The sequence below is a fragment of the Carcharodon carcharias genome, chromosome 1 (assembly GCF_017639515.1).
Source record: "Carcharodon carcharias isolate sCarCar2 chromosome 1, sCarCar2.pri, whole genome shotgun sequence".
Taxonomy (NCBI): Eukaryota; Metazoa; Chordata; class Chondrichthyes; order Lamniformes; family Lamnidae; genus Carcharodon; species Carcharodon carcharias.
In genome coordinates, this window is record NC_054467.1 from 21,429,841 (window position 1) to 21,447,124 (window position 17,284).

Consider the following 17,284-nt stretch of genomic DNA (forward strand, 5'->3'; position numbering starts at 1 on the left):
CGGAGTTGTTCAATGGCCTAGAGGAGTCATACAGACTCAAAACATTAACTCTTGTTTCTCTCTCCACAGTTGCTGTCAGGCCTGCTGAGTTTTTCCAGTTTTACCTGTTTTTATTTCAGATTTCCAGCATCCGCAGCATTTTGCTTTTAGGCCTATGTTCCTAAAGGGCAAAGTTTTCTGCCCACCGGGCAGGCGGGCCCAACCCAATCTCCGGCGGGTGGGGAGCCAATCCCCACCGGAGAAGCGGGCCCCGCCACCATTTTAAGTGGGTGGGCCAATTAAGGCCTGCCCAGTGTGACATCCAGCGGGAAGCGCTATGCTTCCGGTGGGCGGGGGGGGAGGATTCCCTCAAATGTGAGAGTGCACTCTTTCGCACATGTGCACTAAAGAGTGCACATCTCCCCGAGGCTAAGTGCTGCCTCAGGGAGATCACTGAAATTTGTTCAAACATTAAAAATAGAAAAATAGAAAAATCCTTAACATGTCCCCTTCATGTGACAATGTCACACGAGATGGGACATAGAACAAAGAAAAGTACAGCACAGCATAGGAACAGGCCCTTTGGCCCTCCAAGCCTGCGCCGATCATATTGCCCATCAACTAAAACATTTTGTACTTTGGGGGTCCGCATCCCTCTATTCCCATCCCATTCATGTACTTGTCTAGCTGCCTCTTAAACACCACTATCGTACCTGCTTCCACCACCTCCTCTGGCAGCGAATTCCAGACACTCACTACCCTCTGTGTAAAAAAACTTGCCCCGCACATCACCTTTATAGTTTTCTCCTCTCACCTTAAATCTATGTCCCATAGTAATTGACTCTTCCACCCTGGGAAAAAGCTTCTGACGATCTACTCTGTCCATGCCACTCATAATTTTGTAAACTTCTATCAAGTCGCCCCTCAATCTCCGTCGCTTTAGTGAGAACAATCCGAGTTTCTCCAACCTCTCCTCATAGCTAATAACCTCCAGACCAGGCAGCATCCTGGTAAACCTCCTCTGCACCCTCTCCAACACCTCCATATCCTTCTGGTAATGTGGCGACCAGAAAGGCACACAATATTCCAAGTGTGGCCTAACCAAGGTTCTATACAGCTGTAGCATGACTTCCCAGCTTTTATACTCAATACCTCTGCCAATGAAGGCAAGCATGCCATATGCCTTCCTGACTACCTTATCCAGCTGCGTTGCCACTTTCAGTGACCTGTGGACTTGTACACCCAGATCCCTCTGCCGGTTAATGCACTTAAGGGTTCTACCATTTACTTTATAACTCCTGCCTGTATTAGACCTTCCAAAATGCATTACCTTGCATTTGTCTGGATTAAACTCCATCTGCCATTTCTCTGCCCATGTTCTCCGACATGTTAATAAATTTCACTCAAACTTTATTAAACTTTTTAAAATCCTACATGAAACCTCATCCCGCCGGTGGATGAGGTTTCATGTTTTTTCTATTGACCGCTGGGGCTCCTGGCCTGCCCACCAGCCTTATGGTTGGACGGGAAGGTCCTTTAATTGTTTTAATTATCCTGTCAATGGCCTCAATTGGCCATTGACAGGTCAGCGGGCGCACAGCTGATTTCACTGCAGACTCGCCTTCCTGAAAATTTAAATGGGGCGGGATGATGTTGGGGGCTCCCCCCGATGTCATCCCGCATCATTTTGCGCACCAGCGAGCGGGCCCCAACCCCTGCTCGCCGACGGCAAAATTCAGCCAAAAGTGTCAGACAAAAAATGTGGTAAGATTTCCAGTAAGAAGTGCGGCAACTGCCATATTGATGAAGGTGGATGCACTGGCAGCAAGAACACATGGCAGCAACGTTTTAAGAGCAGAATAATATTCAACCTGTTTTTGAAAAGCCCAGCACTTCACTCACCTCATGCCAAACTCGCACAGCATGTGGTGAATCTTGCGCCTCCTGTCAGTGAATGGGCGCACCAGAACTCCAAAACCACAGAAACCATCGTCTGCCAAAATACTAACATAATCAGTCTCAATTTTCTTCAAGTAAAAAAACAGCTATCCATGTAATCTATACAGAAAATACGCCTGTCAGTGTGTGTTTATGTATCTGCATGATAATTTCCATGAAATAACAGTAGCCATGTCCAGGATTTTCTGGCCCTCTCTTGGTGGGACTCACCACAGTGGATGCGACAGGCCAGCCAAAAGTGCATTGATTTTCAGTGGCACCAGAAGACCACGGCAACAGGCGGGGCCAGAAAATCCCAGCCTATGGTCAGTTAAGCTCAGATTCCTTTCATGTGGGGCAGTTTGGTTGGGGTATTCCCATCAACTGCACTCTGATAGTCCCTCGAGCACTGAAAGACCAAGGGATGATCCAACAACGGTGTCTGAGGTGATCTGATAAGGTAAGAGGAAAGAAACTCTTTCCTCTGGTGGGGGAGTGCAGGGCAACCTTAAAATGAGATCATTCAGGGCTGATGTCAGGAAATGCCTCTGGACACAAAGGGCAGAATTTTGCCCTTGGTGGGGGTTCTAGGCGACAGTGGTCGGGAAGCTGACCACCACCTGCGATCGGCACCACCCCGCGATTTCACGTTGGCGGGCCAATTAAGGACCGTACAATGTGAACCGCAAGCGGCATCACTGACCGTTGTCTGTGTGGGGATGGGGGTGGAGGAGGGTGAGCGGGCTGAGCGCGAACTTAGCGCATGCGCGTGAAAGAGCACGCTCATCTCCCTGAGGCTAAGTGCTGCCTCAGGGGGATCGACACCAAATTTAAAAATGGTCAAGGAGCAGAAACAAAATTTCCCTGACATGTCCCCTCATGCGACACTGTCACATGGGTTGGAACATGTCCATCACTTTAATAACTCTAACCTTTACTCAATTTTTAAAAACCTTCATCCCGCCCGTGGATGAGATTTCACACTTTTTCTGAAGCCCGCCAGGGCTCCCGGCCTGTCCGCCAACCTTAAGGTTGGACGGGCAGGTCCGTTGATTAAGTCAATTACTTTTTAAATGGCCTCAATAGGCCGTTGATTCGGCTGCGCCCCCACCGGCCTGAAAATTGAAATGACGCGGGGTGACATTGGGAGTTCCGCCTGACATCTTCCCGCGTCAGTTTACGCATCGGCCAATGGGCCCCGCCCCCCGCTCGCCAACCAAAATATCCTGGCCATAGAGTTATCTGGTTGGAAAAAGCCACTCCAGTGCTACTGGTTGAGATAGCCCAGATGTAGCGGGGGGCGGGGGCGGGAGCAGGAAGTCGGAGTGGCGGCCTGCTCTGCGGTCGAGATACTTGGAAGAACGGGCTTCCCTCAGGTTCTGCCAAATTTAAAAGCGGGGCCTGGTTAATGCATTTTATTTCCATTTCTCGGCTGCAGCCAGCCAGATCAAGAGGCGTTTGGGAGGCCATCAGTATCAGGGTACAGCGAGAATGGGGAGGAGATACCACAGACTGTGGGCTGTGGATTGACCCTAGAGTCAGAGGCATCATGGAGGGAGTGGTGGTCAGAGGCATTGATTAGTGGGGTAGGGGCAGAGTGACCCTGGTTGGGAAATCCAGCCCATTAGCGTAAAATACATAAAATTTAAAATGGAGATTAAATCTGAGGCACACAGCTTTATTATAATATTTGAGTGAGCAGCCCGCCTCCTGGGAGTGAATGTCAAACACTCCTCTCGTAAAACCAGAAGCAGCCAAGTTGGAGCTGAGTTTGAGGTTTTTTTTTCTAATCACTTTTACATTGAATTCAACACAAACCTACGTGATTTGAGGGGGGCAGGGGGTTAAAATTTCATATATTTCGCAAGTGGCTACACTTCAAAGGTCCTTTATTGGCTGTAAATGCTTCGGGACACACTGAGACCATAAAAGGCACCATATAAATGCAAGTTATTCCTTCTTTCTTCCTTGAAAATGCCCTCCGATGTCACTATTGAAGATTAGGTTGGATAAGTGGATGAAGGGAAAAGTCCACAATTGACTATTGCAACAGGAGAGGTAAATTGAATTGGAATGAATTGCTTGTGTGAGGGACACACCAACATGGACCGGTTGGGCCAAATGGCCCGCTATCCTGCTGTAAGTTTTACATATCTCCGAGTTGAAGTGATGACACTGTCAGTATGTCTGTTGTTTATTTCTACAATATAATACGCCCATGCTGTCAGCAGCTGGCTGCCTTTTCCCACTCGCTGACAGCTCATTGGAAAGTGCTTGTTAAGTTCTTGGGGAAGGAGCTAATTAAACTACTTGGCTTCTCCCTTCTCACAGTGATGCTACTAATCGTACAGGTGAGATTTGGCAAACATGTCCCTACCTACTGACCACAGTAGATAATCTCAACTAGTTAGAGAATTGAGTTCGTATTGTGGCTTGGTGTTGTGTGTTGGCTGGAACCTCGTTCTATCCATAACAAAAATAAAGGCTGTGATTTTATTGGACTATAATTCTGAGACTGCAGAATATGAAGTTCAGCAGCCAACACTTGTGTTATGCCAAGAACTAGAAAATTAACTGTGCCCCATCATAGCTCTTTGTCAGCAAATTAAGCCTGAACAGTCAAATCCAGGTCTCTTCAAACAGGTAGCTTCCACAGTTTCCTACTCCCAATCACTTTATCAGTACTTATCTTTTTGATCCTGCTTACCACACTCATTTCTTCAGCATCTCTTTTCTCTTCTTCCTCGTGCAATTTAATTTTGACCCGCGTACGTTCCTGTAGAGCTGCCAGTTTGATCTGGTCGCCATGTCCCAATTCCTTAGTCTTTAACTTGTCCTAACGAAGAGGGACGCAGACACAAAATCTTGTATTAATCATCAAAAAAGTAAGTGCTTTTTCTCAAAAGGTGCAAACTATAGGGCAGGATTTTTACTTCATCGTGTGGGCGCGGTGGGTGGGCCCAGGAACAGCTGAGTCCATGCGCCATCGGGCCCTGATTGCGAATTTCACGCTAGCTGGCCAATTAGCGGGCAGCCAGCGTGAAAGACGCGCTCGGAGCCTCAGCGCTGCCGGGGTGGGCGGGGGGGGATGACATCGGGACGCTCGCCCGTCATCGCGCGCTATTTCACTCCCGTTCGGGTCGGGCGCACGCCCGGCCGCAGGTCGAAAAATTCTGCCCACAGTTTCTAACGTGTGGAATACATTGACCCAGGAAATTTGCATAGCAACTCACCTCAGTAAAAGTCACTGATCCTGCAACTTTCATGGGATGAAGAAAAGGTCCCTTAATTATTATACGAAATGGCGGGTTCTGGTACCAGAGTGCCCGGCGTTGACATAAGGCCAGAGAGCTCAGCAGAGGACCACTGAGCATGGAGGAGGGGGAAGGTGGGCTTGCTCTCTCCCTGGATGAAACTTGCACATTTGTTTAGTGGGCTCATTCAAAACCCACTTTTAAAAACTTGCGTCCAAAGATTTGGAGGCGCAAGCCTCAATTTGGACCAATCTGAGGCCCAAGAACCAATTGATAAGTGGAGATCCTGCCTCCCCTCGTGCAGACTCTGTCCTCACATACTCATCCCTAGCCTAGTTTACAGTCATCATGTTGTACTCCTGCTGAAGTTATGGAAATACACTGCACTTGCTACAGATTTTCAGGTTCCCCACAGTAAGGCAATATTTATATCCCTTCTTTAGGAGAACTCATACAAACCACTTTTAAATGACATTTTTTCATTTATAATTTGGCCTAGAAATTCACCTGGCCACTGCACCTTAATAGTGAGGCCTGAAGTGCTCCTGATATTGGGCATCCAAGAATGCCTACCCTTCCCCGTCAAACCTTATACCTTCTCTTGAATTTACTTACAGCCAAAACTAGTAAATGTTTATTTTCACCCTTCTGTTATAAACCCCAATACTCACTTCTCAGTAAAAAAAAAACACCACACCACATTTATTTAACCATAAATGTCCATTTCTGTTTCAGTCACTCCATCTCTTCACTTGAATGCATTTATCCACAAATTCCTTTCACACGTATTATAGTAATATTCATAGTAAGGCTAGAATAGAAATTGATTTTGCTGTGCCAACTTAACGCAGAATAAATTTGCACAGGTATAAAACATCCCAAGTGACACCCTCAAAAAACTGTGACCATGTTCTTTCCAATGATGAAAGCCATCAATGGATAGGGGTATCATAAGGGTTGGCTCAGGTCTGACAGAATTGGCTTTGCCATGACGAGCCAACAACAACTCCATTATCAATGTATCATGTGACTACCAGAGTGGTAAAAGTTGAACTAGGCGTACCTTGGCCTATTTTCAGCTAGAAATTCCTATGCGCTCTTAAATATCATGAGGCCACCCAGTCTGAGGTTCATACACTTTAATGTGGAATTACCATAAAGAAACCATGAAGCAAAACTGTCACTTCACATTGGAAAAAAATATCAAGTTAGAAAGATGAAGGTGAACAGATCAAAGGACCCGCTGCTTGGAGAAGCAAATTAAATTGCTCACCCAGACATTAAATTATAACACGTCAGCATCAGTGAGCGATATCAGTGTGAACATTTTAACATAAATCACTACAATCAGTAAGAGCGATCAGTATATACTCAGTCCTGGGTCATCAATGATAGAAAAAGATTTCTGCTCGTTGGTGTTTCAGGATTAAACCACACAAGCACAGAACTGTTTCCAATTCTGGGAGTTCAACACCATTTGCTTTCCACCGGTTGGGTTTGCTATTTTACCCCTAACCTGGGCCTTTCTTCATGGATGCTGAAATACAGCAAAAAAGTTAATGCCAGCCTGAACTTGGATTTCTAGCCAGCAACAAGAATGGTATTGATCGCTTCAGTTATAGAGAATATCTTATTCTAAGCATCCACTGGTACTGCAGTATCCAGGCCATTCACTGGGTGTTACAGTAACATTAGATCGCAGTGAGCTGTTCGTAACTGCTGTTGTTTTAAGATGGGGACGCAGTACAATTCTCACAAAGACAATGGGCAGAATTTTCTGCTCGTCGGGTGGGCGGGCCCGACCCAATCTCCGGCGGGTGGGGAGCTGATCCCCGCCAGCGATGTGAGCCGCACCGCCATTTTACGTGGGTGGCTCAATTAAGGCCTGCCCAATGTGATGTCCGCTGGGAAGCACTATGTGCTCCCTGTGCAGGCGGGGGTGATTCCCTAAAAGCGAGAGTGCGCTCTTTCACGCATGCGCACGAAGGAGTGCACATCTCGCTGAGGCTAAGTGTCGCCTCAGGGCGATCGCTGACACTTTGAAAAATATTAAAAATAGAGAAAAAAAAATTCCCTAACATGTCCCCCTCATGTGAAAATGTCACATGAGATTGGACAAGTTCATAGTTGACAGAATAAGTTTATTAAAATTTTTAAAACCTTGCATGAAACCTCATCCGGATAAGGTTTCATGTTTTCTCTATTTGCCCGGGGCTCAGGTCCTTTACTTGTTTTAATGATCCTGTCAGTGGCCTCAATTGGCCATTGACAGGTTGGCGGGCCCGCAGCTTAGTTTGCTGCGCCCCCGCCTTCCTGAAAATTTAAATGGGGCGGGATGACGTCGGGGGTTCCACCCAACATCATCCCATGTCAGTGAGCAGGCCCCGCCCCCTGCTCGCCGATGGCAAAATTCTGACCAAAGTGGAGGGTTTTATTATTCTGATCCATCCTAATAAATAAACATAATTAAGAATATAGTTACTGTTTTTGAAAGTTATTTATCAAACATATAAATGTTAAAGAATCACACTGCTCAGTGTATGATGATAGGATATAAAACTAGGCCACTAAGCTACGTTGGAAAGGGTCTCAAATATGTTTTGTTTCAACAGTTACACTGGGCTGGATTTTACAGTTTTCGGTGGTGTTATGACACAGCAGATGGTAAATGCTGAGCTGTTCAAATCCCAGAGGGGAACTTGAAACAACTGTCACAACTATTTTTCAATTTGCATGTTTCAAGATGTGGGCTTTTAATTCAGTAATAATAAGACCACTGAGTCTTAAGAGGGTTTTAATAAAATTAAATTAAACATTTATTAATAAAAGAAACGATTGCAAGCTATACATATGTGTACAAATTTCTGTTTCAATAACTTTTAAGTCCACTAGTTAATCTGATTCTTATTTACACCTTCATTAAGGCAACAGTATAACACTTAGATTTTAAAAGATTCAGGCCAGGATTTTCCCATTGCCAATTTGGGGGCGGGGTCCGCTTGCGAGGGGAAAATGATGCAGGATGATGTCGGGAGGAACCTCCGACGTCATCCCGGCCCATTTAAATCTTCAGGAAAGCGGGCGGACAGCTGATTTGACAGGCTAATTAACCTTGTTAAAGACCCTGCCCATCCAAGCTTCAGGCTGGCGGGCAGGCCAGGAGCCCCAGTGCGCTCCAAATTATTCATGAAACTTCATCCACTGGTGGGATGAAGTTTCATCTCCATTTTTTTTAAATTTAATAAACTTTATGTGTTTCTTATTAACATGTCCCATCTTGTGTGACATTGTCACATGAGGGGGACATGTTAATAATTTTAATATTTTTCTATTTTTTGACTCTTCTTACCTGTCAGTAAACTCCCTGAGACAGCACTTTGCCTCAGGGAGCAGTGCGCTCTATCACGCGCATTAGCGAAAGAACGCATGATAGTTGGGGATTCCCACCCCCCACACAGGAAGCGCATAGCACTTCCTGTCGGGCAGGCCACTGGGTGGGCCTTAATTGGCCCACCCACTCAAAATGGTGGCGGGCCCTGTTTCGGCGGTGGGGGTCGGCTGTCTGCCCACCGCCAAGCCAGTGGGGCCCGCTCGCCCATCGAGGGCTAAATTCTACCCTCAGGCAAAGTAAACGATACCCTGAACAGTCACGTTCAAAGTGAGTTCTCTTAACTTTCGTCCCTGGCAGCAGCAGTTTGGTACATACAGGCTGAAGGCATTTCATACTTGTTGAATCTTAGGCTGCCTTCCCTTATACGCAGCTTTCTCTCCTTTATAAATATTTCACCCTTTGAATGCAAATACCCATTGGGCAGGATTTTCCCACCAGCGAGCGGGGGCGGGGCAACGCGCTGATGTGTAAAATGATGCATGGTGGTATCGGGCGGAACTCCCGACATTGACCCGCCCCAGTTAAGTTTTCAGGAAGGCGGGGGCGCAGCAAAATCAGCTGTGCACCTGCCAACCTGTCAGTGGCCAACTGAGGCCATCGACAGTGTCATTGAAGCAATTAATGGACCCTACCTGTCCAACCTTAAGGTTGGCTGCCAGGCCAGGAGACCCGGCGGGCTTCAGAAAAAGCCTGAAACCTCATCCACGGGCGGGATGAGGTTTCATGTAGGTTTTTTAAAAAAATTAAAGTTTTTAAAAAAAAGTTACGGACATGTCCCAACTCATGACATTGTCACATGAGGGGACATGTCAGGGAAATTTATTATTTCTATTTTTAATATTTTTTTTATTGTAGAGCCGATCTCCCTGAGGCAGCACTTAGCCTCACGTTGGGCAGGCCACATAAAATAGCAGAGTGCCCCCAGTCGGGGACGCCGATCGGAGGCATGCCTCTTGTGCGCCTGCACTTCAACATTCCCCCGCCCATTGTTTCACTATGTCTTTGGACTTTACCTTGCTGATAATAAAAATGCCTCATTGCACTAAGTTTTACCAGTAATCTTTAGGAAAAATAGACACACCAAAGAGCCATAGAAAAGTTACAGCACAGAAGGAGGCCATTCGGCCCATCTTGTCCATGCCAGCCCGAAGACACCCAGGTGCCCTTTCTAACCCCACCTTCCAGCACCCAGCCCATTGCCCTGCAGCTTACAGCACTTAAGGTGCAGATCCAGGTACGTTTTAAAAGAGTTTAGTTTCTGCCTCTACCACCAACTTGGGCAGCAAATTCCAGACACCCACTACCCTCTGTGTTAAAAAGTTCTTCCTCATGTACCCCCTACATCTTCTGCCACTTATCTTGAATCTATGTCCCCTGGTTCTAGAATTCTCCACCAAGGGAAACAATTTTATCCTGTCCACTCTATCTATTCCCCTCATAATTGTGTACACCTCAATCAAGTCACCTTCTTTGTTCTAAGGAAAATAACCCCAACCTATCCAATCTTTCTTCGTAGCTACATTTTTCTAACCCTGGCAACATTCTTGTAAACCTCCTATGCACTTTCTCCAAAGCTATTACGTCCTTCCTGTAATGCGGTGATCAGAACTGCACACAATACTCCAGTTGTGGCCTCACCAGTGTTTTATACAATTCCAAAATTATATCCTTACTTTTATATTCTATATCCCTGCCAATTAAGGAGGGCATTCTATTTGCCGTCTTTATAACCTCATCTACTTGAACTGCTGCCTTCAGGCACCTGTGTACTTGTACGCCAAGATCTCTCACTTCATCTACCCCTCTTAGTATATTCCCATTTTTTGTGTAATCCCTGTAACTGTTTGACCTTCCTAAATGTATGACCTCACACTTCTCTATGCTAAAATGCATCTGCCACTTTACTGCCGACTCCACCAACCCATCTATATTGTTTTGGAGATTATGGCTATCCCCTACACTTTTCACTACTTGGCCAATCTTTGTGTCATCTGCAAATTTCCCAATCATGCCCCCCACGTTCACATCCAAGTTGTTAATGTATAACACAAACAGCAAGGGCCCCAACACCTAGCCCTGTGGAACACCACTTGAGGCAACTTTCCATTCACAAGGGCATCCATCGACCATTACCCTTTGTTTCCTGTTACAAAGCCAACCTTTTATCCAGTTTGCCACATTACCCTGAATCCCATGGGCTTTTACTTTCCTGACCAATCTGCCATGTGGGACCTTGTCAAATGCCTTGCTAAAATCCATGTACACAACATCCACTGCACTACCGTCATCAACCCTTCTTGTCACTTCCTCAAATAATTCAATCAAATTTGTGAGGCAAGACCTTCCTTTAACAAATCCATGCTTATCATGCGCTTTCTTTTTCTGTTTGATCTTCCCCTGTATTCCTCTAGACAACCAAGGGGGTCTAGATTTGGCAGTACCACTCTTATTTTTGTAGGGGACATGTCTACTTTGTACAATTAGGATTTCGCTTTTTAGTGCGTTCCATTGTTTTCCACTGTTTTCCACTGTTTTATCCTCCAGCTGTGCTGTCCTGTCCACCTCAGCCAAGTCCCTTCTCATTTCTGCAAAATTTGCCTTCACTCAGTTCAAGACTTTTACTCCTGCCTTACCTCTGTCCTTTTCCATGGTTTTGCTAAATCTAACTGAATTGTGATCATTGTCCCCAATATGGTCGCCAACTGTCACTCCACCCACTTGCCCTTCTTCGTTCCCCAAGACTAGGTCTAGAATTGCATCTCCTTTCGTTGGGTTTGTCACTAATTGATTGAAAAAGTTTTCCTGGACATGCTGCATGAATTTTTCTCCCTCAGTGCCCCTTATATTGTTTGAATCCCAGTGGATATTAAGATAGTTGAAGTCTCCTAATATTGTTGCCCTCTTGTTCTTACAAGTAGAAATTTGCCTACATATTTGTTCTTCTATCTCCCTTTCACTATTTGGGGGTTTGTAGTATACTCCCCGGTAGTGTGACTGCCCCTTTTTTATTTCTAAGCTCAATCCATAAAGCCTCGTTTGTTGACCCATTTAGTATGTCATCCCTTCTCACAACTGGAATTGATTCTTTAACCATTAGTGCTACCCTCCCTCCTTTTTTATCTCCTACTCTATCGTGTCTGAAGACTATAACCAGGGATATTAAGCTGCCAGTTTTGTCCCTCCTTTAGCCAGGTCTCCATTATAGCAATGACATCCTGCTGCCCTTTACTCATCTACCTTGTTTGTAATACTCATTGCATTGAAGTATAAACAGTTTAACCCCATCAACTTCCCTTGCTGGACACTTTGTAAACTTTGCTTCTCCTGTAACTCCATGTCTATCACAACGTCCCTAGCTAATGTTCTACCTCCATTTTTTTGATCTGAATCTGACCTATCTGATCCTACTCCTGGGATCCCATCCCCCTGCCACACTAGTTTAAATAATCCCCAACAGAACTAGCAAAAGCCCCCGCAAGGACACTGGTCCCAGCTCTGCCTGGGTGCAGCCCTTCCAGTTTGTACAGGTCCCACCTTCTCCAGAACCGGTCCCAGTGCCTCAAGAATCTGAATCCCTCCCGGCTACACCAATTCTCCAGCCATGTGTTCATTTGGTCTATCCTCCTATTCCTGCTCTTGCTAGCACGTGGAACTGGGAGTAATCCTGAGATTACTACATTTGAGGTCCTGCATTTTAATTTATCTCCTAACTTCCTGTACTGAGCTTGCAGGTCCTCATCCTTTAGTTTTCCTATGCCGTTGGTATCAACTGGCTGTTTGTCTTCCCTCCCCAGAATGTCCTCCAGCCGCTCCGTGACATTCTGGACCCTGGCACCAGGGATGCAACATACCATCCTTGATTCACGTTTGTGGCCACAGAAGCATCTGTCTGTGCCCCTAACCATTGAATCACCTATCACTATTGCCCTGCCACTTGTTTTCCTCCCATCCCTCTGAGCAGCAGAGCCACCCACGGTGCCATGAACTTGGCTGTTGCTGCTTTCCCCTGAGAGGCCATCCTCCCAATAGTATCCAAAGCAGTATATCTGTTAGAGAGGGGGATAACCACAGGGGACTCCCGCAATACCTTCCTGAGTCTTTTACTGATCCTGATGGTCACCCATTCCCTTTCTGCCTGTGTAATATTCACCTGCGGTGTGACCACCTCGCTAAACGTGCTATCCATGACTAGCTCAGCATGGTGCATGCTCCACAATCCACAACCCACCGCAGCTCCAGCTCTAAAATCTGGTTAGCTGGAAGCTGCATTTGGACACACCTGCTGCAAAATGGTCACCAGGGACGCTGGAAGTGTCCCTCATTTCCCATATGCTGCAGGAGGAGCATATCACGGGTCTGAGCTCTCCTACCATGACATCCCTTTCGATTAAGCTAGTTACTCCCTTAAAAAGTACGCTAGCTCGGGGCCTTGTTTATGTTAGCTAGGAACCTTGTTTCTTGACTAATTATACTTGTACAGTACTACTCTATACTTTTTTTAGCTCCTACCTCAGTATTTAGCAATTAATTACTTTAATAGATTGAAAAAGAAAACTCACCAGGATTTACTCACCAATCAGCTGCTTTTTTTAAAATCCACTTTCAGAAGATTGTCCCTTGTAGGTCTTGTGCACCCCTGAAGGTACTGCCTCTCCCTCTCTCTCTCTTTTTATTTGGTTTGAGGAGGAGGAAGTGATGGAAGCACTACAGCAATGTAATGTTTGGGGCTATTCCGTTCTTTGACAGTGGGTCCTCCTCGATCCCCTTCTGAGTTGCGGTGACTGCGCTGACTTCTCCCAGAATGCTTGTTAGTCACTTCTCACTACCACCCTCTGTTGGATGCTCTTCCTCCTGCTGAGTGCAAGAGTCATTCTCCTCGATGCCCTTCTGAGTTTGCAGTGATTGTGCTGACTTCTCCCAGAATGCTTCTCAGTCACTTCTCACTACTGCCCTCTGTTGGATCACACTGGGCTGAATTTTACCCCCTGTTGGGGTGGATGTTGATGGGCGGGTGCCTACGGGTGCACTTTCGATCGGTGCCCCCGATCGGAGGCGCGCAGCCATTTTATGAGGGCGGGTCAATTAAGGCCCGCCCAGCGTGATGTCCGCACAGCGAGATGTCCGCACAGCGAGATGTCCGCACAGAAGCACTATGCGTTTCCTATGTGGGCGGGGGTGGGTAATCCCGGAATTGAGTGTGTGCTCTTTCACGCATGTGCACTGTCACATGAGTTGGGACATGTCCGTAATTTTTACAATATCTTTATTAAAATTTTTTAAAGCCTACATGAAACCTCATCCCGCCTGTGGATGAGGTTTCATGTTTGTTCTAGTTCCTGCTGGGGCTCCTGGCATGTCCGCCAACATTAGGGTTGGATGGGCAGGTCCTATAGTTACTTAATTGACCCTGTCAATGGCCTCAATTGGCCATTGATAGGTGGGCAGGCGCACATCTGATTTGGCTGCACTCCCACCTTCCTCAAAGTTTAAATGGGGCGCGGTGACATCAGGAGTTCCCTCCAATGTCACCGTGCGTCATTTTACGCGCCGGTAAGCAGGCCCCACCTCCGCTCGCCGACTCGTAAAATTCTGCCCGCTGTTTCTAAACTTCACCTGGCTGGGTGACACATTTAAACCCTCCTTTGAAAACAATCTAGTCTGGTTTATTTACAAATGCAAATATCCCTTTGCACCTTCCATTCTAACACTCCACTCATATTTACCTATTTAGCTTTTCAAACCTAAATTCTCTTCTGGTGCATCAAAGCCCTCAGACCAGCAGCCTTTAGTCCAATTAAGTCACACACACACACACACACAGACACACACAGACACACACAGACACACACAGACACACACAGACACACACACTACTATTTTACAATAAATTCCAATAACATTATGACAATTATTGGACAGAATTTTACGTTTGAGCATAATATGGTGCGTGATGACATAGGGCTTGCGTCCTGACATCATCGCGTGATATCTCGTTCGGCAGGTGCACGCTGGAGTTGGCTGCACTCCCACTGATAATTGAAAGGCCTATTAAGGCCATTAACAAACTAATTAAAATCAAATTAACGCTGCCCGTCCAACTTTACGGTTAGCGGGCAGGCGAAAAGGCCAAGCGGCCTTTACATCTTTTAGGAAACCTCATCCACCAGTGGCATGAGGTTTCCTAAAGCAAATAAACACTAACTAAAAACGTTATTTTTGAATTAAAGACTTGTCCCGGCTCATGCGGAGGGGGACATGTTTTTTTAAATTTTTAATGTCTTTTAAAATTTTTTTTTAAAACTCGCTTCAATCGCCCTGAGGCAGCTTCGTGCGAACTGAGCGCCAGGCCCACTCTCCCTCCTCCTGCCTGCCCACACAGGCAGTGCTCAGCGCTGCCACTCGCAATCCACGCAGAATGGGCCTTAATTGGCCCGCCCGCGTGAAATCGTGGAGCGGAGCTGATCATGGGCGGCAGTCGGCTTCCCGAACGCCCCCTCCTGCCCCCTCCCACCGAGCCCCCCACCCCCCCACCCCCCCACAAGGGAAAAATTCTGGCCATTATATCTTCCTGACAGTGGGGTGAGGAAAGCGGAACAGTAACTGAATGTTCCCCATCTCCCGCCCTCCACCATCTCAGCTTGTCCAATCATGCGTCATTTGGCCAATTAGCGGCCGTCTGCTGAGAAAGATGCCAATTAGACGTGCAAAGGGGGCTCTGTGCCCCCATCGGGAGTTCAAGCTGGGACGTCATGTGGCAGTGGTGTTATGCCGCAAATGAAATTTCCAACAAAGCTCAAATTAGGTTTTGCAAAACTCCTCACCATTCAATATGCTAAGTTGATGTCACAATGTGCACACATTTAGAACATTGGAATGACCTTGTGCAGCGTTACTTCCAGGAGGAATAATGCTGGCTTGACCGTGGATTCCTTCAGTTATATTGAATGTTACGGGTCATCTCAGGGCTGAATTTGGAACTTCTTATTAACTGTGACAGACATAATGGTTTCTATGGTACTCCATTTAATTATTAGAAAAACTAATTAAAAAGTCCAGACTATTAGCCAAAGGAGTGCAAACAAGCAGAGAACCAATAGAGTTGCTGGAAATTCCTGAGGTTGAAACTGTGACCGATCACAACCATTAGTTATATTTTTAAGTCCATCTGTCTTTGAGCCCTACATTGTAGATGTGGCTTTTCCTATGCTGGCTCTCCCTTTAACTTGTAATGCTGCAGCTTGAATAAAATCCACCAGCTTGTTACACCAACCTCATTATTTAACAGAAACAGAAATTCTACAACGGATCACAGGATAGAAGGTTGCCCTCTCCAACTTCACTCACCCGTTTCTTCCGCTGTTGCTCAAACTTCCTTATCTTTGCGTTCCTCCAGTCAGTCAGGCAGGCTTGGACCCTGGATCTCTCACGCAGCTTAGGAAGAGCCAAGCTATTATACATTTGGCAGAAATTGTCAAGATAACTCAGCATTATCCTTTGGATTTCTTCTTCAGATAGTACGAGTGGACTTATCATTATATTCCTTCCAAAAAAAAAAGTGTCACCAGATTAATCTGAAGGTCAAACTAAGGACCAAGTCTAACCATTGATCCAGTTATCGCAAATAAATGGGGACACTTAACAATGATGTAATTTATTTCACGGAGACCCATTGCGCAATTGATTGAAGTTGTAAAAAATAAATTATGTTAAATTTATTATTGTAACAGATGATATTGTGGCCGTTTTACCTTCCCATTTAGTTAAGCAAGGTGACTTTGGTGGGGAGATGATGGCATAATGATCATGTCACTGGACTAGTAATACAGAGGCCCAGGCTAATACTCTGGAGACAGAGGTTCAAGTCCCACCATGGTAGCTGGTGGAATTTAAATTCAATTAATAGAATCTCGAGTTGAAAGTTAGTCTTAGTAATAATGACATGAAGCTACCTTCGATTATCAGGAAAAACCCATCTGGTTTCCCAATGTCCCTCAGGGAAGGAAATCTCTCCTGCACGTGACTCTAGATCCACAGCAATGTGGTTGACTCTTAACTGTTCCCTGAAATGGTCTAGTTAGCCATTCAGTTCAAGGACAATTAGGGATGGGCAACAAATGTTGGCCTTGCCCTCATCCCATGAAAGAACAAAAGCCAAAACTCCAGTCCCTCTTCAAAGGATTTTGCCAATCATTTATTCCAAACTTCCCCAATTGCAATCTGGATAAAAGAACACATCTGAAATGTGAGATAACATTTAGAGATGGGTCACTAGCCATAAAAAGCTGTTATTCCAATATTAAAAAGTGCGAATTAAAAATACATTCCAAGGCTCATTCTTTAAATATTAGCCTGTGTCATAGTCCACACTGTCTTCTTGTTAAAGCATTCATACTGAAACAGCCCACGTCTTCCACCTATATTAGTGCTAAAATGATTTCCAAAATTTCATCACAGTCATTTAAGCCAAGTTGGTGGGGAGAAGGGTGGAGGTCAATAGGGGGTAATAGGTGGATTTACCACAATATTATTCTGTGAAGTTGCCTAGAATATATTTTTTTTTAATTAAAGCTCTGTGAATGCAGTAAAACACTCTAGGCTGAAAGGCCTTACAAGATACAATGCACTGGCACTCAAAGCTACCCAGCCCCACCAAACGTACTTTAAAATATTTGCCCTGCTGGTGCAGCAGATGGTGGTACAGATGTCAGCTATTATCATAATT

The 17,284-nt window shown here is 45.7% G+C and overlaps 1 protein-coding gene across 1 annotated transcript in view; it reads right to left on the bottom strand.

Annotated features, from left to right (window-relative positions):
- Window positions 1-17,284, bottom strand: part of LOC121282709 (limbin-like) — a 189,155-nt gene that overhangs the window by 80,071 nt on the left and 91,800 nt on the right. Inside the window, exons 15-16 of the mRNA XM_041196490.1 lie at window positions 15,907-16,102; window positions 4,625-4,753 (exon numbers count right to left, since the gene is read on the bottom strand). Coding sequence (XP_041052424.1) covers window positions 4,625-4,753; window positions 15,907-16,102 — 325 coding nt within the window. The remainder of the gene's footprint in view (window positions 1-4,624; window positions 4,754-15,906; window positions 16,103-17,284) is intronic.